The sequence below is a fragment of the Camelus ferus genome, chromosome 9, assembly GCF_009834535.1.
Source record: "Camelus ferus isolate YT-003-E chromosome 9, BCGSAC_Cfer_1.0, whole genome shotgun sequence".
Classification (NCBI taxonomy): Eukaryota; Metazoa; Chordata; class Mammalia; order Artiodactyla; family Camelidae; genus Camelus; species Camelus ferus.
In genome coordinates this window covers 10,220,685-10,244,371 of record NC_045704.1, presented here as the reverse complement: position 1 = coordinate 10,244,371, position 23,687 = coordinate 10,220,685, and the positions used below count along the sequence as shown (strand labels likewise).

Below are 23,687 nucleotides of genomic sequence, written 5' to 3'. Positions count from 1 at the left end.
CAATAGTTTGCATAAATTAATTGCATAATTTATTGGTTCCTCTGTGCTGGCTGTTTTGCATTCAAGTCCTCAGCATTTTGCTTTGAATAACCCAAGGAGGATGGTGCTTTTCTTATCATCCTCATTTTACAAATGAGATCCTGAGGCACAGAGAGGTTAATTAACTTTCTCTTGGTCACACAGATAGTAGGTGGTCAAGCTAAGATCTGAATCCTGGGAATCCTGAGACTACTCATGCTGAACCACTGAGCTGTATGCCTCCATGTATATTGAAACTACACAGTTGTCTATGGCCAGACCACCCTGAACGCACCCAATCTCCTCTGATCTCAGAAACTACACAGTCACAACTGCTTATCTATTATGGTTTTTACACAGCATTTTGAACTTATTTCATTTACAGATCAGTACTATGCATCAGTGATTCTCCAAGTGTGGCCATCATGAGGTCAAAGCCACTTTAATAAGAATACTAGGATGTTATTTGCCTTTTTCACTTAGTCTTTCATGAGAATATAGAGTCCAGAGTCTTTTGGAGGCTTCACCATGGGTGATAACACGATAGATTGAATGCAAAAGCAGATATGAGAATCAAACTTTCTTCTAAGGCCAAACATTGAATAGGTTTTCAAAAGTATAGAACAATACCACTATTTTGTTTAACTATAGTCATTTTGTACTGAAATAAGTTTGTTTATGCAGACATGCAATGAATTTATTATTTTATTTAAATGAATACATATCTTAAAATATTCTCAGTTTGAGTTTTATAATTTGTTAAATATTGATAAACACAACACAGGTAAACAAACGCTCCTTGGGGTCTGCTACAATTTTTAAGCATATAAAGGGGTCTTGAGGCCAAAAATTTTAAGCATTGCTGCTGTATGCCATGAAGGCAATAGATCAGATGCAGAGATATGCCTCATTTTTCAACAGCTGTGTACTGGTCCCGTGAATGGAAGTAATATAACAACAAACTTGTTTTTATTATAAATGTAATACCTTGTCATGATTTTCACATTTAAACAGCAGAGAAGGGTAGAAAAGAAAAAATAACTTTCTTCTCCTCACTTTTCCCAATCCCAGCTTTGTTTCCCAGAGAGGGAAGGGTTGTTGTCAGTTTCTTCTTCTAGACCAGTGATTCCCATCTTAGGGTGATTTTGCCCCGAAGGGCCATTGGGCAATGTCTGGGGATATTTTTTGACTTAATTTTTACCTTTATTTTTATTAATACAAATGAGATTTTGCTAAATCGAGTGACTTTTTTAGGGGATTAGGGATCCCTTTGAGAATCAGTTAAAAGCTATGAACCCCCAGAAAATGACACCCATATTCACAAAATTTTGAACGTAATTTTAGGGGTTTCATTGGCACCAAAAGAGCCCTGCCAGAATTCCTTGGATGTATGTGATTTTGAAAAGCAGTCCCAGAGCATCCCACCCAGAGGGAGATTGCTAACTGCACCTTCAATCCCTTTTTTAGACAAGAAGTTGAAGGTGCAGAAAGAATAATGATTTGGTTCTGCGTCCTTTAGGGAGACAAGGAAAAGCAAAGATTGGAACTCAAGCCATCTGACTCCCCAGTGCTGGAATATTTCCACTTCACCCTGAATGAGGACATTTTAGAAACGCTGATCTTCTCTTCCTGATACAGCGGGAAAACACGCCACCACCACTCTGTTCCTCTTGAGGAAACACAAAGGCCCCAGCTGTTGTTGATGAAAAACACTCAAGCACCTGGGAAAAAGCACATTCAGGATTTGAGGCAGGGAGGGGGTTGGGCAGGGACTGCTGGAGGGTAGGGACCCTAGAATATGTAATCCACTACTCATTCCCTGAGTCATTCATTCATTCCTTCATCCATCCATTCATTCAGCACCTGTGGACTGAAGCTTCCTGTTTACTAGGGCTGGGCTCTAGGGGACACCAAAGTGAACCAAACCTGTGCCTGTCCTGAGCAGCCCCTGCTCTGCTGGGGGAGACCAGCTGATGGATGGATCACAATGCAGGGTGACTGTGCTCTAGTGGGGGCACTGTATGGCATGATGGAAGAACAGCTACAACCCCTGATACATCAGGGAAGGCTTCCTGGAGGAAGGAGCATGTAAATTGAATCTTCAGAAGCTGGTAGAGGGTTTGTCATATAACTGAGAGATGGAAAGGGAGTCCAGGAAAAGGAGCCACACTCAGAAATCTCAAAAGCACAAAGGAGCTGGGCATAGTAGGGAAAACAACTCCAGTTGGCAGGAGGCACCCGTGGGGATGGCGTAAGATGAGACTGGTGCCCCAGGCAGACGGACATAGGTGAGGAGCTTAGATTTTTTTTTCTGACGGCAATAGGGAACTATAGGAGAATTTTGAGCAGAAGAATGACAAGGTCAGTTCTGAAGGTTAGAAAGAGCCTTTAGGGACCAAGTGAAAATCGGACTAGAGGGAGATCAGTGGTGTAGGCTTGGCACAGTCCAGACAAGAGCAGGACAGAGAGAAAAAAATGGCTATGAAAGGGATCCAGGAGGGACAGGGGTCTGCACACAGGGACTAACTGGTTGTCAGGAGAGACAGAGGGAGGAATTGAGGAGGCATTAATGTGACTACCTGAGTGGCCCCTGTACGAACTTCACAGCACAGTGCGATCTACAGGGTGTATTAGTCATCTACTGCTGCATAACAAATTACCATAAACACAGGGGCTTAAAACAACACATATTCATTATCCCACAGTTTCCGTTGATCAAGAGTCCAAAACAGTGCAAAGGGTCTTACAAGGCAAAACCAAGATGTTGTCTGGCTAGGTCTTCATCTGGAGGTTCATTTAGGGAGAGATCCATTTCCCAGCTCCCTCAGGTTGAGCAGAATTCATCTCCTGTTGTTGTATGACTGAAGTCCCTCTGTTTTGCTAGCATTTCCCACCCTCAGGTCTTTGCCATGTGACTCTCTCTACAATGGGGCAGTTTGTTCCCTCAGGACAGCAGGAGACTCTCTTGCTTTGAATTTCTCTGGCTTCTTGTCTCTTATTTATTTTTTTATTGAAGTATAGTTGACTTACAATGTTGTGTTTATTTCTGGTGTACAGAAAAGTGATTCACTTATCTTTTTATGGCTGAGTAGTATTCCATTGTATATATGTACCACATCTTTATCCATTCATCTGTTGATGAAAATTTAGGTTGCTTCCACATCTTGGCTATTTATAGTACTGCTGTGAATATTGGGGTGCATGTACCTTTATTTTTTTGGCAGGGGGAGGTAATTAAGTTTACTTATTTATTTTTGGAGGAGATGCCAGGGATTGAACCCAGAACCTCATGCATGCTAAGCATGTTCTCTACCACTTGAGCTACACCCTCCCCCCACCCCATGTATGTACCTCTTTTAATTAGAGTTTTCTCTGGATATTTGCCCAGGAATGGGATTGGTGGGTCATATGGTAAGTCTATCCTTAGTTTTTTAAGGAAACTCCATAGTGTTCTCCCTAGTGGCTGCACTAATTTACATTCCCACCAACAGTGTAGGAGGGTTGTCTTTTCTCCACACCCTCTCCAGCACTTATTATTTGTAGACTTTTGTATGATGGCCATTCTGACTGGTGTGATGTGATTCTTGACCCTTCTAAAAGAATCACCTGATTAGGTCAGGCCCACCCAGGATAATCTTCCTTTTGACTAAATTCAAGTCAACTGATCAGGAACATTACACATGCAAAATCACTTTATCTTGTATATAATGTAATCACGGGAGTGACACTCCATCCTATTCACAAATTTTGCCCACATTTAAGGGGAGGGAGTTGTACAGGGTGTGTGCACCAGGGTGTGGTAATTTGGGGGGTCATTTTGGAGCTCTGCCTACCACATGGGGTCAAGGGAAGTGAGGGTGGATGACCTTCTCAAGGTGAGGGGCTTAGCATACTTATCTCTGAGCCTATAGCCTCTTGGTCTCCAGGTTAATCTAATGGGAGACCTCAGCTAATGCAAGATGAGGTCATGAGCAAATTTAGGAATGAGATCTGAAAAGGCCCATAACCTGTATATTCTGTGGCACCCCTTCTGAAGAGTCCTTTCAAGAGCGGAAGTGTTGTTCAGTAGTTCTCTTATTTCTAACTTGCAGAATGAAGTCCAGAGATGCTAGCTCATTTCTCAAAAGGATAAGCATAAGACCCAGCAATTCTCTTCCAAAAGAGTGAAAACAGACGTAACCACAAAAAGGTGTATGCAAATGTTCATGGCAGCGTTACTCATAATAGACAAAATGTGGAAATAACCCAAATATCCAATAGATAAATAAAATGTGATATATCCATACAATGGAATATTATTCTGCAATAAAAAGGAAATGAAGTACTAACACAGAAGTGGAAACACCATGCTAAGGGAAAGAAGCCCATCACAAAGGAACGTGTACGATTCCATTTATATGAAATGTCTAGAATCAGCAAATCTATACAGACAGAAAGTAGATTAGTGATTGCCTAGGGATGGGTGGGGGTGTGTGGGGAGATTGAGGGTGATGCCTGGCTGAGGGGTGTATGATATCTCCTTGAGCTAATGAGAATGTTCTAAAATGGATCTAATGTTGATGCTTGCATGATTCTATGACTATAGTTAAAAGCCATTGAATTGTACACTTTAAGTGGGTGAATTGCATGGTATGTGGATTCTGTCTCAAAACTCAGTTAAAAAAAAAAAAGAAAAGAAGAGATATGCCCTCTAAAAGAAGGAAACATGATTTAAGTCTATTACTTAATATCACAAGATTAACCAGTAGAAGAACTAAATATACCTATATGGGGAAGAAGGCAGGGAAAATGAGATCTACATGAGTTAAATACTTATCAGAGAAAAAAAATCTACAGTGTATAATGTTGACACATCTAGAAGATAATTATTATTTAGGGATGTAAAAACAAGTAAGAGGAGAAACAGCTGAAAATATTAAAAGACTTCCAATAAGGAACAGTATTTGAGGTGGAACAGATTGAATTATTTTTTCTGTAATCCCTTGCTACTGGCATCTAGTGAGTAGAGTCCAGGGGTGTCACTGGACATCCTACAATGCACAGGACAGCCCTCCCACCACCAGAGACTTACAGAGCCCAAATGCCAATAGTCCTGAGGTTTAGAAACCCTGGTTAATTTTATCATCTTCATGTTGTTTTCACCCCTTGGAAGTATCCGTTTTTGTTATTATTTATTTATAGTTCCCCCATTTCGGATATAAACACTCCCCTCACCCCACCAAAGAACAGAGAAGCAGTGAAAATAGCACTGGTTCTGGAATTTCAAAGCTTTGACTCTAATTCCCACTGTTTTTACTTCCTACCTACATGCTCACCTCTCTCAGCCTCAGTTTTCACATCTTTAAAATGGGGGCTGATAAGATGGGAGAGTATAGCTCAGGTGGTAGAGTACATGCTTAGCACGCATGAGGGCTTGGGCTCAATCCCCAGTACTTCCTCTAAACATAAATAAATAAAGCTAATTACCTCCCCCCCAAAATAGGGGCTGATAATAACAGAACCCAGAAGACCTAGTCCATGTCTGCAAATCACTTACAGTCTCTAACATTCGGCACTCATTTTATATCAATTAGCATTATTGTCCGCGGCTATATCCTTCTGCCCGGCAAAAGAACAGAAGCTCTCAAAAAATATGTTTCTTAAATGAATGAATTCTAAGCCCCTTCCCTTGAGGCTAGTGTTTCTTTGCTTCTAAATCAAAGGTGTCAGAATGCTTCTCTAAACTCCTTTCCCCCGTGGGACATGGTGAGAATGAAGTCAACTGACCTAAGGAAATTCCAGTGGAAATCTGAGATGCTCCTCTGGGGGAGGTAATTGGATGTGTGGGGAACACAGGTCTTCTCTATCTTCTGCCAGCCCCCAAGAGGGAGAGACTGACACAGGATTGGTGTGTTGAGTGGCTTTGAAGTTCATCTATTGCTGATCATTCCTGGCAACTCCCCACAAAGGGTCTGTTTCATTGCCAGTGATGGAGATCATGTGCAAATCACTGTACATCTCCAAGCCTCAGTGTGTTCATCTATAATATGGGAACATCAATGCCCACATTGCAAGGATTCTGTAAAAACTGCACGCAAAAGCGAAAGCATGCAAAATCCCTACCCTAAGTCTGTGTTGATGGCTAGCTTTTTAGTTTTCTATAGCATTTCCCTGAAGACAGTCTTGAAATAACTTTGTCGAGAGCAGTGTGCAAAGACCTTTCCTCAGCAATGTTCTCATTTAGTCAGAGACAGTTTTGTCCCCCTTGTAACTGAGTCCAGAAGAGAGGGAATGCTTTGGCCAGGGCCACACAGGGGCTTCAGGCATCTCTCAGGTCTGAACCCAAGACCAAACTTTCTCTCATCTCAGATTTTCCACCTCAAGGTTGCCCGTCTTTTACCCACTGGCTAGCTCTAGACCTCGCAAATCTATTTTTCTCTAACCCTCTAGATATAGCCCTCTGACCCAACCCCCAACAGACTTCTTTAAAACTTATTCCACTCAAGTTTTTCACATTCTACTATTCTCCTCACTCTCATCCCCATCTTCTGGGAATCTAACTCTTTGAGCTAAGGGGTGGATAGAGGGTAAGAAGAAAAAAAAAATTACTCGTGAAATTCAAAAGGCTTGCTATCCTTCTAAGTTTAATGTAATATAATTTTATTTTCAGGGGATCTTTGTCCTTGTCACTTCAGTAGGGATGAGGGGGATGGTGGGATGGCCCGGGGAGGTGGAGCTTCCCTTTGGATTTGGGGAAAGGGGAAAGCTCCTAGGGTCCTTTTAAAAAGGCCCTCCCCTCATTTCCGGCCGCTGTTGCCAGCCTTGGCTGGGCGCCTGGATCCTGTTGCTATGACGACAGGAAGAGGCGGTGGCGGCGGCAAGCGATGCTGTGGAGAGATGGAGGCTAGTGGGGGTGGGGGTGGTGGCTTTGAAATGGGGATGGGGGTAGGGATCAGGGGCTGGGGTTGTGGGTTGGGGAGAAGGCAGGGGTATCCTTTATCTCTGACCTCCTTCATTCAGCTGAGCCTGGCCCCCCTTTTATTTTTCTCCAGTTTCTTTTTAATGCCTCCTCGGTCTCTACCTCCGTCTCTCTTTCCCTGGGTCTCTCTCCCCTCCAGTCTCAGTCTCTCCCCATCTGTCTCTCTCTTTGGACCTCTCTCTTTCCTTTTGCACCTGCCTTTCTGTCTCCAGGAACCCAATGCCACTCAGACCCCTCTCCCCTAATTTTCTTTCATTCTCCCCCCTCTCTCTTTCTCTCTCTCTCTCTCTCTCTCTCTCTCGAATTCTTCTCTAAGACCTTTGCCCCATCCCCAATTTCTCTCCCCCTTTTATTTCTTTCCTTCTCTCCCCCATCCTCTCAGTCTCTGTCTGTCTCTCCCCATCTGTCTTTCCTCCCCCTCTTTGGATGACTCTCTGTCTCTTCTTTCCTTCTGTTACCCAGATCCCGACCCCCCCATCCTCTCCCTCGCCCCAATCTTTCCCCATCCCCCATCTCTCCCCCAGCCTCTGGGTTTCTGTCTCTGTCTCTGTCCCCTTTTCTCTCTGGATATTTCTCTCTGTGTGTGTCTCTCTCTCCAACTTCCTTCTGCTACCAGCCGCTGCCTCCCCCAAATTTCTCCCTCCCCCATTTCTGTTTCTCCGACTCTGGATCTCGGTCTTTCCGCCTCTCCTGGCTCTGTCTCTCTCCCTCCCTCTCTGGGTCTCTCTCTTTTTCCCCAGCTTCCTTCTGCCACCCAGACCCTTCCCCCCCATCACTACCCTTCCCCCCATCCATCTCCTCTCCGTGGCTCCCCCATTCTCAGCGGCTCCCCTCCCCCTCCCTCCTCCCTCCCTCTCTCGTCCTCCAGCTCCGCACTTTACCCAGCGACACGAGAACCAAATTGTCTCCTCACCTTTTTTTTTCCCCATCCCGACCCCCTCTACCTCGGGGCCCAAGCTCAGAGCTGCCCCTCAGCCTCCTCTCCCACCTCGACAGCCCCATTCCCTGTAAGCCTCCTCATCTCCACCCCCCAACCAGGTCGGACGCCTGGGTCCCTCGCTGCTGGGGGAGGGGGAGCAGTGAGAATTGGGAGCCACGAGGGTTTTTCTGGGGGGGTGCCGACAGGGGGCTCAGCGTCCCCTCCCCAGTGCATCGGAGAGTTGACCTATCGTTAAGAGGTGAGACAGACCTTTTTTATTAATCGGAGGTGGGTGGATGAGGAATGAAGGTTCCATGACCCCCCTAATTCTAGAGGAAGGAGCTGGTCCCTTTCAGAGGGAGAGGGGATGGTGACCCCTCTCATATCCCTAAGCTTTAGGATTGGGGGTCCCCTGCTCCCTCCTTTTTTGCTGCCACTGACAGACGGACGGACTAAAGGAAGAATCCCTAAAACAGGGTTGCCCCCAAACCGACAACGTGAAAAGATCTTCGAATCTTTATTTGATAGAGAATTTCCCTCATTTCCTTCTCTCCCCATCCCCTCCTTATCCCGGGTTGTAGGGGGCCCAGGAGGGGGAGGGGTACAGCCAGGGGTCACAGGATCACCCCGGGTGGAGGCAGAAATTTGCTAGAACAGTGGAGGCGGTGGTGCTGGTGGTGAGGGGGCACAGATGCGGGGAGGAGAGGCCGAGAGATGGAGGGGAGAGGAAATTCAGCATCTTTCTGGAGGGGAACGAGAGGAAGGGGTCAGAACTGAGGAGAGGGAGGCTGGGGATGTCAGGGTCCGGTGAACTGGTGAATGGGGCCAGGGCAGGGGCTGTGCGTGGGCAGGCGGGAGTGGAGGTGAGGAGGGAACACACGTGTAGGGCACTAGGCTCAGTTGCCATGGAGACACCCCCCTAGACAACCTTTCCAACACCCCTCCTTGGACAGACCTAGTAGGGGCCAGCTCATGGGAGAGGAAGTGGCCAAGGTCACCCCGGTGCTGGGACCCAGTACTGTTTTTTTCACCCCGACCTCTAAGGCTTCCAGGCTCTAAACTATAACAGGTTTGGGGAAGAAGTCTAGGAAAGAGTGAGTGGTGAAAGCGGGTAAGGGACACGTGCCTGGAAAGAGGGTTGGGGTAAGGTGGAGAAGTCAGAGCAGGGGGTGCGGTGGTGGGATGCTGTGGGAAAGGGAAATGAGTGGACACTTGGTGGGGTGCAGAGTGGGCCATTATTCCTAGTTGAGAGTTATAGTCTTGTGGATCAAGTTTTTCTAAGGGGCACTCTCTATAGAGGGGATTTTTTTTAATTTGGAAGAAAAATGAGTGTCCAGTGTATGTTCCAGCACAGGTGAAATAAAAGGGCAGTTCTGGGGGTGTTACCAAGAAGGGAAGTTTGGGGGAGCTATGAAGGGGGGTTCTTCTGAGCAGAGGAGGTGCTGGGAGCCAGAGCGGGTAGGGGGAAGGGTGAGCACGCAGGGGGCCCTTCATGACGTGAGAGAAGTCGGGGTGGGGGTAAGGGGAGGATCTTGTAAGTTGAAGAGAGAGTGGCAGGCCGAAGTGAGCTGGGGAGATCTGGAATTGGGGGGTTCATCCCCATGACAAGGGCTACCGTGAAGGGATTTGGAGGTAGTGGGAGATGGTGGAAGGGCAGAGGAGTGGGGTGGGGGATCCTGGGCAGACTGGGAGGATTTCTTTGGACAGCAGTGGGTGTACAGGTCACAGCTTGGGAGACTTCTGAATGGAGAGAAACTTGGGGTCTGGAGGAAGGGATTCCTGTGAGTAGAAAATGCCGTGCAACTCACGGAGGGAATTTTTCTTAATGGAGGAGAAAGTGATGGCTATGATGAGTTTGTCTAAGTTGTAGAGATAGTAGGGGCCAGATTCGGAAGACTCCTAGAAGCAAACGAACCAGAGGGGGATTTTCCTTGAGTCAAAGACATAGTAGAGGGGGGAGGTCATCCAAGGAAGATAAGAGGGGCTGTTAGAGGAAGTGGGGAGGGGGTTGTTCTTCTACACCAGGGGGTCCAACAGTGTTGGTCATTCATTAGAATCCCCCAAGGAGCTTTTAAAAACCTAAATGCTCAGGGCCAAAACTCAGACCAAAGAAATCAGAATTTCTCAAGTATCGGTGTCTGTAAAGGTCCTCCGGTTGTTCCAAGGTGCCTTGGAGGTTGAGAACCTGGGTCTGGAGACAAAGGGGTCTGGGTGGGGAAGGGGGTTCTCATGCAGAGGAGACTGGGGTGGGGTGGTTGTGGTGGTTACTGTGTGGTTTTCTGTGCTGTGCAGTCAAGATTACTTTGGAAGATTTGGGAGAGTTTATTTGTTTGTTTTCTTTCTTCCTTTCTTTCTTCCTTTCTTTCTTCCTTTCTTCCTTCCTTTCCATCTTTCTTCCTTTCCATCTTTCTTTCTTTCTTTCTTTCTTTCTTTCTTTCTTTCTTTCTTTCTTTCTTTCTTTCTTTCTTTCTTTCTTTCTTTCTTTCTTTCTTTCTTTCTTTTCTTTCTTTTCTTTCTTTCTTTCTCTTTCTTTTTTAGCTAAAGAGAGATTGAGAGATTTATTTTTCCCAAGTAGAGGACAAAACAGGTGAAGAGGTGAGACTTGCAGGGGAAGATAGGGAGTGGGAGAAATATATGAGAGAAGGGTGATGGATGGGAGGGGGGTGTCTTGTAAGAGCTGAGGAACTGGACTGGGCTTTGTTGGGAAGGAAGCCCTGGGGGCTAGAGTGAGGGATGGCTTTCCCTGTGGTGGGGGTGGGGGTGGGGCTTGGAGGCGTGCCCTACCACTGTCAGGATTGGTGGGGCTATTTCTCAGAGTGGGGTTAGTGGGAAGACTTTCTTGGCACAAGATATTTTCAGAGAAAAGGAGGCAGTGGGACCCGGAGTGGAAGGAGTCCCTTCGACCAAGGAAAAAGTGGGGGGTAGGGGGGCAGGGGGGCAGGGAAGGGGGTATCCAGGGAGGTAAGCCTGCTCATCTCATCCTTTATCTCGCTCCCTGCCCTCACCAGCTGGCGCCCATGGCCGCCCTCTGACCCCCTCCCCGGCCGCAGCCTCCTCCTCGCCGCCCCCTCCCCAGCCCCGGCCCCGGGCCCCCCACTTCTGCCTGCGCTGTGACCCCCCCCCCAGCCGCCGGCACGGCCCCGCCCCCGCTGCCCCGGTGGTGGCCCACGGCCCCCCGGCTGCCCGTGGTCAAACTGGAGTCGCTGAAGCGCTGGAACGAAGAGAGGGGCCTTTGGTGCGAGAAGGGGGTGCAGGTGCTGCTGACGACGGTGGGCGCCTTCGCCGCCTTCGGCCTCATGACCATCGCCATCAGCACCGACTACTGGCTCTACACGCGCGCCTTCATCTGCAACACCACCAACCTCACGGCGGGCGACGACGGCCCCCCCCACCGCGGGGGCAGCGGCTCCTCCGAGAAGAAGGACCCCGGCGGCCTCACCCACTCGGGCCTCTGGAGGATCTGCTGCCTGGAAGGTAGGGTGGGGCGGGCCCTGCCTCCCCTCCCCCCACGTCGGACGTCCCCCCTCTGAACCTCCAGGTTTCCTGCGGTCTCCACCCGGCCGCCTCCCTTCTCCAGCTCCTTCCCGCTCCTGCCCACTCCCCGCCACCCTCCTCTCGAACTTTCCACTCTTCTCTGCACCCCGGCCCTCTTCTGAACACCCCCTCCCACCTCGAGGTTCCCTTCCATGTCTCTGCACACTCGCCGCGCCTCCTCCACTGGGAAACCCCTCATGTTCCCTTCCCTTCGTCCGCGGGGAAAGGCCCCTCTCCTCCCCTCCTCTCACCCTTCCGGGTGCCTGGCCTCCCTACACGTGGGGAGCCCTCTACCCCTCCTCGCCTCTCCCCATTTATCTTGACACTGCTCATGCAGGCACATGGCGTCTTCCCTCCCCACATCCCACCTCAGGCCCCTGAGTGCCCCGACCTCAGATCTCATTTTGGCTATTCCTCCCCTAAAACGGCATGCCCCATCTGGCCATAACCCATGGCCCTCTCCTCTTTTCTCTTTGTGGCTTGTCATCCCGCAGATCTCCTTGTCTTGCTTGCCTCTACCCATCAGGCCCCCCATCAGGATCTCTCCCAACCTCCCGTCCTGGTCCTTGTCCTCCTTCGTCCTTTAGATGGCTCTGTTTCTTCTTCCCTCCTCCCATGCCTGCCTCGGACCTCTTCCTTCTTCCATACCTCGTTCCTTGACACTGAGGCCACCTCCTCTTCTAATTTCCATCTTCATTCTTTCCCTTGGTCCTGCTCTGCCTCTCGCTGCCTCCCTCCCAGCTAGCTCCCTCTGCCTCCCATCTCCCCCACTTCTCCCCACTCCAGCCCTCTTCCTCTCAGCAGCTCCTTGGTCCCACTCTCAGCTTTGCCATTTCTTGACGCATATCATGGGGGTGTTGGGCTGGGAAGCAGGACACCTGGGTTCCAGTCCTCCTGTGCATCTCTCCCTCGTGTGACCTTCCTGAGCCTTACAGTCCCGGTCTGCAACATGAAGAAGGGGGACCAGCCAATCCCAAAGCTCCCCTTCCAGGGCCAATAAGATGGAAATCCCTTCACTTCTCTTTTTCAGCCATCTTTTTTCCCTATTCCCGCCCCCCCCCCCCCGCTCTGTTTTGCTGAGTGCTCTCAATGAGCAAAGAATGTTATTATCTCATTTAACCCTATGGGTGGGATGCCACCCTCCAGTTGAGGATGAAGAAACCAAGGCTCAGAGAGGTTAAGCCACTTGCCCAAGGTCGCCCAGCTGTGACTGGGGCAGGGCCAAGAGAACTCAGGTCTGATGGAGGCGATTTGTGGATACGCTTTGTCTGGAGTGTGGAGTGTTTAAAACTGAAACCAAAATTGAATCGGTTGCCAACATTTAAAAATAGGGAGATTGCACATTGAAAAATCTGATTTCCAGCTTCTTTTGAACTAATGGAAGATCTGACAACCTGGAACTTGTAGCCTGCTGTGGCCACAATTGGCTGGATCCAAGCAGCAATTTTGTCTTCAGATGAGGCATGGGGGTCTCCATTTCCCCACAGTCGCCTCTGGTCCCTATCGCCTCACCCCCATCCACTTTTCTCATTATGTTACTCTCTTCCTTCTGTGCCCGTTTGACTTCATCTTTATTCCCTGGCCTGACGGAGCACCAGGCACAGAGCCAAGTGTGAGGCCTTGCGCATCCTGGAGCCCCTAGGACAGCGCGCAGCACAGAGTGATCATTCCATTTGTTCATCCCTTCCTTCCACGGCCGCTAGTTATTGAATCTATGTCAGTGCCAGGCACGTTCTTGATTCTGGAGTTACAGTGGTGGAATGAACAACTACAACAAAGATGTCTATATTCTAGAAGGAGAGGCAGATAACAAGGGAGATAAGTAAATAGAACATTTAGGGTGTTAGAGCTGAGTGCTAAGGAGGAAAAAGAGCAAGGCTGGAGACGGGAAGTGTTAGGGCTGAGCATGTGAAACTGGAGGTAAAAGAGATTGAGCAGGTGACACCCGAGGGGAGGTCTGAAGGAACGGAGAGGTTCAGCCGTGCGGCTTCCGGAGGGAAGAGCTTCAGGTCTCAGGAACCTAGCCAAGGTCCAGCAGCAGGAATGCGCTCGCGTGTCTGACCACCAGGGGAGGCCGGGGGCGCTGGGGCAGAGCCAGCCGGGGAGCGGGAACGTGGTGGGAGGCGGAGTCACAGCGATAACACATGCTTCCAGGTCTTGGGACGTCATTTGCTCTCCACGTCGGAGGAATGACAGGAACTGGCTTACACGTTAAGGGGCTCGCTCTTGCTGCTGTGTTGAGAGGAAGGCAAGCAGGAAAAGGGAAAACGGGAGGTGGCTTCTTTGGGGTGGGAGCAGTAGAGTCTGGGTTCGCATCCAGAATGTATTCTGCAGGTGCAGCGGGCAGGAACTGCCGATGGGGCGATTGTGAGATATGGGACATGAGAGCGAAAAGAATCAGGGTGTCTCAAAAACAAGGTTTCCCAACTCCGCGCTCTGGGCATTTGGGGTTGGATAATTCCATGTTGTGGTGGGGGATGGCAGAGGGAGAGGGGTCCTGTGCACGGTAGGGTGTTTATCAGTATCCCTGGCCTCTAGGTGCCAGCAGCATCCACCAGTGTGACCACCCAGGAATAAAGTCGCGCCTCAGTGAGAGTCACTGCTCTAAGGCTGCGTGCGGACTGAGCATTGGAGAATATGGGGGATGGGGGTGGGGTCCGTCAGATGAAACAGCTGATATTTTCTTGTATTTCTTTTATTTTCTCTTATCTGATCTATTATGAGGAGGGCTAGCTAGCACCAGCTCAGTTTTGGACATGTTAGGTTTAAGGTGCCTGTTCGGGGCATCCTCTAGGACAAGGCTCAGTCCAGCGAAAGCCCTGCAAAGTGCTGCACAGGCAAGACTTTGGGCTTCGGGGGGCGTGCAGTCTCTGTCACAGCTACTCCTGAAAACAACCAGAGACAATGCGTGAGTGGGTGAGCGTGGCTGGGTTCCAATTAAACTTCATTTCCAGGCACTGATACTTGAATTTTATGTCATTTTCACATACCACAAAATACTCTTCCCTGACAGTTTTTCAATCATTAAAAAAAAAAAAAAAAAACATGAAACTCACTCTTCACTGGATTTGGCAGGCTGGGTCTGGCCCGTGGGTCGTAGCTGGCTGACCCCTGAACTAGGATGTTAGCGACATGCTCTAGGAGGCCAGAGTTCAGGGGACAGTCTGGGCTGGAGATATAAATTGGGGAGATCATCACATGTGGATGGATGAGGTCAACTAGAGAATGGGCAGAGACAGAAGCAAACTGAAAAATTAGTTGAAGGGCTAAAGCCTGAGTTAGTCCAGTATTAAAAGACAGAGAGAGGGGGCTGGGGTGGTTATTGCTCAGAGGTAGAACGCATGCTCAGTATGCACAAGGTCCTGGGTTCAATCCCCAGTACCTCCATTTAAAAAAGCAAAAAACAAAAGAAAAAACAGAAAAACCAAAAAAGGGAGCTGAGAAATGAGTGACCACAGAGGTTTTGGGAAAATAATGAGGTAAGTGGGTGTTCTGGGGGTCAAAGGAAGTGTGTTAAGGAGGGGCCAGCTTTATTGTTACTGTAATTGTCATTCATGTGTCACTGAATGCTCACAATATCCCTGTGCACTCTGTAGTATTAATACCCCCATCTCCTAACAGTGGAAGATAAGGCTCAGAGAAGTGAAGCGACTTTCCCAAGTTCACACAGCTAATGTGCAGTGGAGTCTGGATTTGAATCTGAGTCTATTTTGTTTCCTAGGAGTCAGAGCAACACATCCACCAGCCTCCATTCCATCAGGGATCCAAGAGGGTAGAAACTGGTCCCCCTGAGCCATTGTCTCCTGAAGGTGCTGTGTCCCCAGGACACAGTCTTCCTCATGTCCCTCCAAGTGTCTCTGAGAGACACAGTAGAGAGCAGTGTTTGGGATACAGACTCTGGAATAAAACTGACTGGGTACCTCCTGTCTACTGTGCCTGGAAAGGTGACCTTGGGCCATACATTAAGCCTCCCTGCACTTTGTTTCCATCATTGGTAAAATGGGGATTCTAACAGCCCGTAACCCACAGGGTGATGGAGGCGGTCAATGAGTTCCTACGTTTAAAGCATTCAAAAGGCCAGCAGGCACCGAGACAGGGCGAGCTTGTGCCATTTATGTTCTGTTGCTGTTCTTTTTATTAGGAAGTCACGTGACCAAGCCCTGCGCCTCCCTTCCTTGATAGCCTAGAAGTCCCCGCACTGCCCAGTAGAAATATCACACAAGCTGCATGTATGATTTATTTGGTTTTAAGTTTTTTTGGTGGGGGGAGGTTATTAGGTTTATTTATTTATTTAATGGAGGTACTAGAGATTGAATCCAGGACCTCGTGCATGCTAGGTGTGCGCTCTGTGACTAAGCTATACCTCCCCCGCTGCATATATGATTTAAATGTTTCTAGTAATGACATTAAAACAAGTAAAAAGGGAAAGGTTCAATGAATCTAATTCAATGAATATAAATTATACAATATAATGCATTCCTATGAAGACTAGTAATATAGTTTATTTAACTGAGCAGAGCCAAAATATTATCATTTTAATATGTTATCAGTATAACAACTATTCATGAAATATTATACATTTTCCTTCATACTGAGCTTGAAATCTGTGTGCATATTTTACGCCCGCACCTCATCTCAATTGCCACATTTCAAGTACCCGAGACCCGGGGCTAGGGGCATCCGTTTGGGTCTAGCCCCATCCTCAGGAAATTGTTTCAGGCTTCTAGAACCTGGACGCACGGCCTGTTGATTCCTGCCAGCTATATAAAGTCTCTGTGCACAGCACTTTGCATGTCTTACTATCTCATTGAATCCCTCCCATTGCTCCAGGGGGAAGGTATTATTATCACTCGAGTCTGCCAGAGCAGGAAGCTAAGGGCCTGAAAGGGAAATGAGTCAGCCACATGGCCACCCATGTGCGGGGTACAGTCCGCATCCCTTCTCCCCCGAGCCGGGTCTGGGCTAGGCAGGCTCTGGGGGAGACTCGGGGACACATCCCCACCATCCCTGCCCACAAAGAGATTGTGGCCGGACCCTGAACCAGTCGGAAAGCACACAGAGGCGTGCCTCATAACCTCCATGTTTTCTTCGCTTGATGCTATGTTTCACAGAACTCTTATCAAACCATATGGGGTCATATCACCATCCGCATTTTCCAAATGAGGAAGTCGAGGCTCAAGGGTGTTCAAGTTCCCAAAGCCACGCAGCTGGGAAGTGGCAACCCTGCGTGTGAGTCCAGACACGGGATTCCAGAGCCAGCACTCATGGCCACCATAGCCTTAAAATATGCTCAGCTGCCTAAAATATGCTCACCTCTGGAGCCAGCCACACTCGAGTCTCCTCCCCATGCCTTCATCTATGTGGGATTGAGCAATTTCTCCAGCTGCATGCCTCAGTCTCCTCATCTGTAAAGTGGGGATATTGTTACTGCCTAGCACCCCTCGAGTTTGTCTTGCATACTGAGTGTGTTAGTATCTGTCAAGTGCTTGGTGTGTGGTTAGCCCTCAGTAAGTCCTAGTTAACATTACTGCTGTCACGTCTAGTCTGTTGAGTCTGCATGCTGTGTACTTTCTATGCTCAATCTCAGTGAATTATCATTGATGATTGGAGAGAAGCACTATGACCCCATTCAAGAAAGGAGAGAAATTGAACCTACCCTCCACACCATAATCGATGTGCTGATGGATAAGCATCGGCTCTCAAAAGGTGTATCTTCATTCATTCATTCATTCAGTTGCTCTTTTTTTTTAAGTGTAGTAAAATGTATCATCTCAACCATTTTTAAGAGGACAGACAGTTCAGTAGTGTGAAATATATTCATATACTGTCTAATCTCCAGAACTCCTTTCATCTTGCAAAACTGAAACTCTGTACCCATTTTTCCCCTCTCCTAGCCCCTAGAAACCATCATTCTACTTTCTGTCTCCACGAATTTGACTGCTCTAGATAGCTCACAAAAGTGGAAACATACAGCATTTGTGTTTTGTGACTGATTTATTTCACTTTGCATAATGTCCTCAAGGTTCATCAAGGTTGTAGCATTGTGTCAGAATTTCCTTACTTTTAAAGGCAGAATAATATTCCATTGTATGTATGTACCACATTTCATTTATCCATTCATGCATTGATAGACCCTTGGGTTGCTTTTGGCTGTTGTGAATAATGCTGCTATGAAAATGGATGTAGAAATATTTCTTAGAGACCCTGCTTTCAATTCTTTTGAGTATTTAACAGAAGTGGAATAGCTGGATCATATAGTAATTCTGTTTTTAATTTTTTGAGGAACATCTGTACTATTTTCCGTAGCATCCCACCACTTCACATTCCCACCAACAGTGCACTCAAGTTCCACTTTATCCATATTCTCATCAACACTTGTTATTTCCTGTTTTGTCTGGTTGGTTTTTTATAGTAACCATCCTAATGGGATGGCATCTCATATCTATGAGATGGTATTTCATTGTTGTTTTGATTTGCTTTTCCCTGGTGATTAGTGATATTGAGCATCTTTCCATGTGCTTGTTGACTATTCAATCTTTCTTTCATAAAAATATTTATTAAGCACTTACTACATGCTATGCATTGTTGTAGATGTTGGGAAGACAGTGGTGAACACCCGTAAGCTTACATCCCAGTGGGACAAACTGCTGTGTGTTTGAATCCTGTTTCCCCTACCCATCAGCTGTGAATTGATGAACTCTTTTTATGTCTCTCTTTCCTCATCTGGACAATGGGTTTATGGAGTGGTATCAACTGAACACTTAATTGTGTTCCAGGCAAAGTGCTAGGTCTTTATGTCTGGATTCAATGCTCACAACAAACCCCATGAAGTAGGTCCTATTATCCTTTTGTTGTAGGAAAGGGGACTGAAGAAGATTGGCCCAAGTAAGGCCAATGAGATCACAGAATAAGGACATGATAGATTTGGGCTTCATTATCAAACAGTGTGACTCCAGTTCCCCACGTCTGACCACTACATGACACCAATAACATTATCCGTTTCATGGGGCTCCTGGGAAGCCCTTAACAAATGTTAGCTCTTAGTGGGATTATTCACTGCCTTTTATTCCTTCTTTCTAGTTCTTTCTTTACCCTCATTTCTTTCCCTGTCATCTTGTCTCACATCTTCCCTTCTGCTATCCTTATATTCATTTATAACTTCATTCATTTAACACACATTTCTTGAGGCCTCCTTGATGCCAGGCAGTGCTAGGGGCACACAGGAATCAGACCCCGTGCCCTTCCCCTGCAGGAACTCCCAGCTTGCAGAGGAAGAAGATCATAAACCAACCCGATGCATGCTAAAAAGGGGAAGGGGCAGCACAGGTCGCTGCTGCACCACGGAGGGGAACTAACCCACCCTGGGCAGGAAGTGTGTGTGTTTGTGTTGGGGGTGGGCGTGGAAGCTTCTTCAAGCAGGGGCCTGTGAGCTGCCCGCTTGCAAGGGTAAGTATTTCCATCTGTGAAGAATGTGAGTGGAATGTTCCACAGCTGTTGGGTTGAGGCCTGGAGGTTGGAAGGAGCCTGGAGAAATGTATTTATATTTATACTTTTTATATATCCGTCTCCAGCTATGTAAGGATGAGGGTTCTGGGCGGGAGGGAGAGGGTGAGACTACAGGACTCCCCGAAGGCACACTGCACCCTCTCGCGTGTCTCTGCTTCCTCCCACCGCTCCATCTCCTCCTGGAAGATTCCAGGTGCAGCGCAGAGAGAGACGGGGAATCCCTCTCCACACACGCCGCACTGAAGAAACTACAACCCCAGTGATCCACTGGGGCTGCTCTCTCCTCACAATTGGACTCAAGACGCCATAGCGCCTGATGGGAAATGTAGTCCTCGCCCCCCGTGGCCTCTTCGTTTTCCCACTCACTCAGACTCAACAGGTTTCGCGTTGAAGGGTGCCTTGGCATTGCCGAAACAAACGCTTTATTTCTTATAGAGGGAGAAACAGGCCAGAGAGACCGTGTCCCAGCTCAGGTTACAGGGCAAAGGTCCTTGTGTCCTTTTAGTGAGTATTGGATGGTTTTCTTTCTTTCTTTTCCTTTTCTCTTTTTTAGGGAAACTGAGTCCAGGGAGGTTGAAAGTTTGCCCCAGCTGCCCAGTCTCTGGAGCCAGGACTTCCCGCCTCCCAGTCAGCCCAGCGAGAGAAGGGGTTGAGGAGGGGGAAGGGTCTTTTCTCACCGGGGCTTCCCCCCAACTCTTAAGCGCCCTCCCCTACCATCACCCCATCCTCCTCCAGGGTTGAAAAGAGGCGTCTGCGTGAAGATCAACCATTTCCCGGAGGACACGGACTACGACCATGACAGCGCGGAGTATCTGCTCCGTACGTGGGGGTCCCGGACAGAGTGGGGGTGGACTGGCCAAGCGGGAGGGGGAGAGGGGGCTGTGTCTCAGCACTTGGATCGACACACAGAGATGAGCTTGGCAGCCAGTCCAAGCCCAGATACTGAGATCCTCTGTTCTCCGATTGGCTCAGTGGTCTCTCTCCCGCCCCCTCCTCTCACCTTGGGGCGGGCCAAGGGGGGATCCCGGGAGCTGATTGGCCACAGTGTGGGCGAGAGTACGCTCGGCAACTCAGTGCGGTGATTGGCTGTCGCGCTCTGGGCTGTGATTGGCCACTGCGCCCGGGGCCGTGAGGCAATCTGCGGCGCGGACTGGCCACTCTCGGGAGCGGGCGGGGAAGCCTGTGTTATGATTGGTAGCTACCCCGAGAACGCGGCAAATCCCGAATTATGATTGGCTGCGGCCTCAGCCAGGCTCAGAAATCGCAAAATCTGGTTTCCTGGGGTTTGGGGTGGGGGCGGAAGGTGGAAAGGACTGCAGAGAGGGGGAGAAACAGGGAGAGAGAAAGAGAGAGCGAGAGAGAAGAGAGGGAGAAAGAAAAAGGAGAAACTCAGGGCTACAGATGAAGCCAGGCAGAAAAGGCGGGGGACAGAGAGGGAGAAGGGAGAGAGGAGGAAAGGACGAAGAGACGAAGGCAGAGAGCAGGGGCGGGGTGAAGAGCAGAGAAATCTGGAGAGATGGATGAAGCCTGGCAGGAAGAGGGGTAGCGGGGAGAGAGATGTTTAGAGTTGACAGAAAGAGGATCTGGAGAAAGGAAAGAAATGCGCAGAAGAGACGAAGGAAAAGAGCGTGAGAGAAGGAAAAAGAGAGAGGGGAGGAGGGTCCACAGAGAAATAGAAAAGTTCAGAGAAAAAGAAGAGAAGGAGAGTGACTAGAGAAATAAAAAGGAAGGCAAATATGCCAGGAGAGAGAAAAAATAAAGGAAGGAAGAAAAAGGACAAAGAAAGAGAGAGGCAATCAGACCAAGAAATAGATTTTAAAGAAAAGAGAGAATGAAAAGAAAGAAAAGGACCAGAACACAGGCACAGGCAAAGAGGGAGAATTGGAGAACTAGCGAGAGAGAAGCGGAGACCAAGGCAGGCAGGAAGCGCCAAGCGCCGAGGGTGCAGGCGGCCGCGTCTGACGCCCTGGCTCCCACCCCTGTCTCTCTCCCCCTCCTCCTTTCTCCCCCTAGGGGTCGTCCGGGCCTCCAGCATCTTCCCCATCCTCAGCGCCATCCTGCTGCTGCTTGGGGGTGTGTGCGTGGCGGCCTCCCGGGTCTACAAGTCCAAGAGGAACATCATTCTGGGCGCAGGGATCCTGTTCGTGGCAGCAGGTGAGAGGCAGAGGGAGGGGGCGGCCCACCTGCGCGCGCACACGTGTGCGAGTGTGCGCGCGCGCGCCTGCAAAGCCACCCAGCCCGGGGCGCTCCCTGGGGCCTGAAGCCTTCCTAGGCTCTTCCCAAGCTCTGTTGCCACCCGCTGGGCGAGGTAGGTGTCGCCTTGGCGCGATCTTCTTGGGGAGTGAAGCCAGCACAAACTGGCGTCTGGCGCGTAATCGGGGATACCTGGAGTTAAGACTCCAAAGCCCGAGGTCCAGGAGACGGAAGGGGAGGAGCTTTGGACAGAGGGTGGGGCCTTGAGGCAGAATTGCGATCTTATAGATAGAGAGGCGGAGCCGGCACTGGAGGGAGAAAGTGATTTGGATGCAGGTGGGGAGTGGTCTGCTCTAGGGGGCGGGGCCTCGTGGACCCGGGTGTATGCGAGAAGTGGCTGGTTCTGCGAAACCACCCAGACCAACTCCAAGTGAGGCATGGCATTAAGGGGCAAGACCCCCTTTCTACTCGAAGTGAGTAGTACTGGGAAATTCCAGGGGTCAGAGCCTTTTTGAAGGGGTGGAATCCAGAGGAGAAGGAGGATTTAGCATAAAGAGCAGGGGATTCTTTGGAGGTGGATCAAGATCTGCAGGGGATGGGGCTTGGAGAACTCGAAAGGAGGGACTAGCTACACCTGGGACAGGGGAGGAGCCTGGCCTCGGCGCTCAGAGGGTGGGGTTTGGCAAACTGGAGAGGGGGCTTTGAGTAGAAAGGAGACCACCATGGGGAAGGTCTAGAATAGACGATAATCATGAAAGAGCTCAGATCAAGAGTTACGGCCTAGAGAGTCAGAGCAGGATTACCGCATTAACAGTTTAAAAGAGCAAAGGGCGAGGCCTAGGGGAAACCAAGATGTATAACCCTAAGAGTGGAGTTAGACCAATCAGGGTAGGGCCTGGAAACCCTGATAAGATCATCTTATCAAGAGCAGAGTTTAGGCTAGCCAGGGAAGGGCCTGGACCATCTGGGGAGGAAATTAGACTATCCAGGGTGGGATCCAGACCATCTGGGATGTGGCATAGGTTACCTGGGGGTGGAGCCTAGGTCATCTTGGGGCAGAACCTGGATCATCTGGGGAGGAGTTTAGAACATCTAGGGCAGGGCTTTGGAGATCCTGGAGGGGTCTGGACCATTAAGGGAGAGCCTGAATCATCTGGGGTGGACCCCGGGCCAGCTGGGGCAGAGTTTAGACCAGTCAGGGTGGGCTTTAGACCAACAGAGTAGGACCTGAATTAGCTTGGGGATGGGGCTTGGACCATCCAAAGCAAGCTCTGGTGCCCTTTGGGGAGGGGCCTGGGCCAGCTGGAGAGGAATTTAGACCATCTGGGGCGGGGCCTACCACCGGGTGGTGGAGCTTAGACCAATATGGGGCAGGGCCTAGGCCGGCCAGGTCGGGGTCTGGACCATCTGGGGCGAGGCCTAGACCTTAACGGGGAGAGCTTAGACCACCATGGAGCAGGGCCTGGGCCAGTCGAGGCGGGTTATGGACCACCGAGGGGTGGACATTGGATAATCCGGGGTTGGGCCTAGCCCATCGGGCCGGCGGGGACAGGGACCGAGCCAGGGTGGCCTCGAGGCTCCCGTTTGACCGTCCCTGCCCAGGCCTGAGCAACATCATCGGCGTGATCGTGTACATCTCGGCCAACGCGGGCGAGCCGGGCCCGAAGCGGGACGAGGAGAAGAAGAACCACTACTCTTACGGCTGGTCCTTCTACTTCGGCGGGCTGTCGTTCATCCTGGCAGAGGTGATCGGCGTGCTGGCCGTCAACATCTACATCGAGCGCAGCCGCGAGGCGCACTGCCAGTCTCGCTCGGACCTGCTCAAGGCCGGCGGGGGCGCGGGCGGCAGTGGCGGGAGCGGCCCCTCGGCCATCCTCCGTCTGCCCAGTTACCGCTTCCGCTACCGCCGCCGCTCCCGCTCTAGCTCCCGCTCCAGCGAGCCGTCGCCGTCGCGGGACGCGTCTCCCGGCGGCGCCGGGGGCCCGGGCTTCGCCTCCACGGACATCTCCATGTACACGCTCAGCCGCGACCCGTCCAAGGGCAGCGTGGCCGCGGGGCTGGCGAGCGCCGGTGCCGGCGGCGGGGCGTACGGCGGCGCGGCGGGGGGCGCGGGGAGCGGCGGCGGCGGTGGCGGCGGCGGCGGCGGCGGCGGGGCGGGCGCCGAGCGGGACCGCGGGGGGGCGTCCGGCTTCCTCACGCTGCACAACGCTTTCCCCAAGGAGGCGGGCGGCGGCGTCACGGTCACGGTCACCGGGCCGCCCGCCGCGCCCGCGCCCGCACCGTCCGCGCCCGCCGCGCCCGCCCCCGGGACCCTGGCCAAGGAGGCCGCGGCCTCCAACACCAACACGCTCAACAGGAAAACCACGCCCGTGTAGGGGCGCGACAGGGGGCGCCGAGGGGGGCGTGTCCGGGGCGCGTGCGCGGGCGCGCGTGCAACGAGGCTGCCAGGGGTCGGGGGCGCCCCCCTCCTTCCCCGTGAGCGCGCTGGAGACTGCTTGGCCTTCCCCCGCGCCCCCTCCCCACCTCCCGGGCGTGGGGGAGCATCCCCCACCCTCCGAA

General features: G+C 50.4%; 1 protein-coding gene across 1 annotated transcript; it reads left to right on the top strand.

Moving 5' to 3' along the window:
- Positions 1-11,020: 11,020 nt before the first annotated feature.
- On the top strand, positions 11,021-23,687 carry CACNG8 (calcium voltage-gated channel auxiliary subunit gamma 8; the record flags this gene model as incomplete). The annotated part of the gene is made up of 4 exons (XM_032487373.1): positions 11,021-11,369; positions 19,671-19,754; positions 20,949-21,089; positions 22,731-23,687. Coding segments are annotated over 4 exons (1,347 nt in total), but the record flags the coding sequence as incomplete, so codon positions are not given.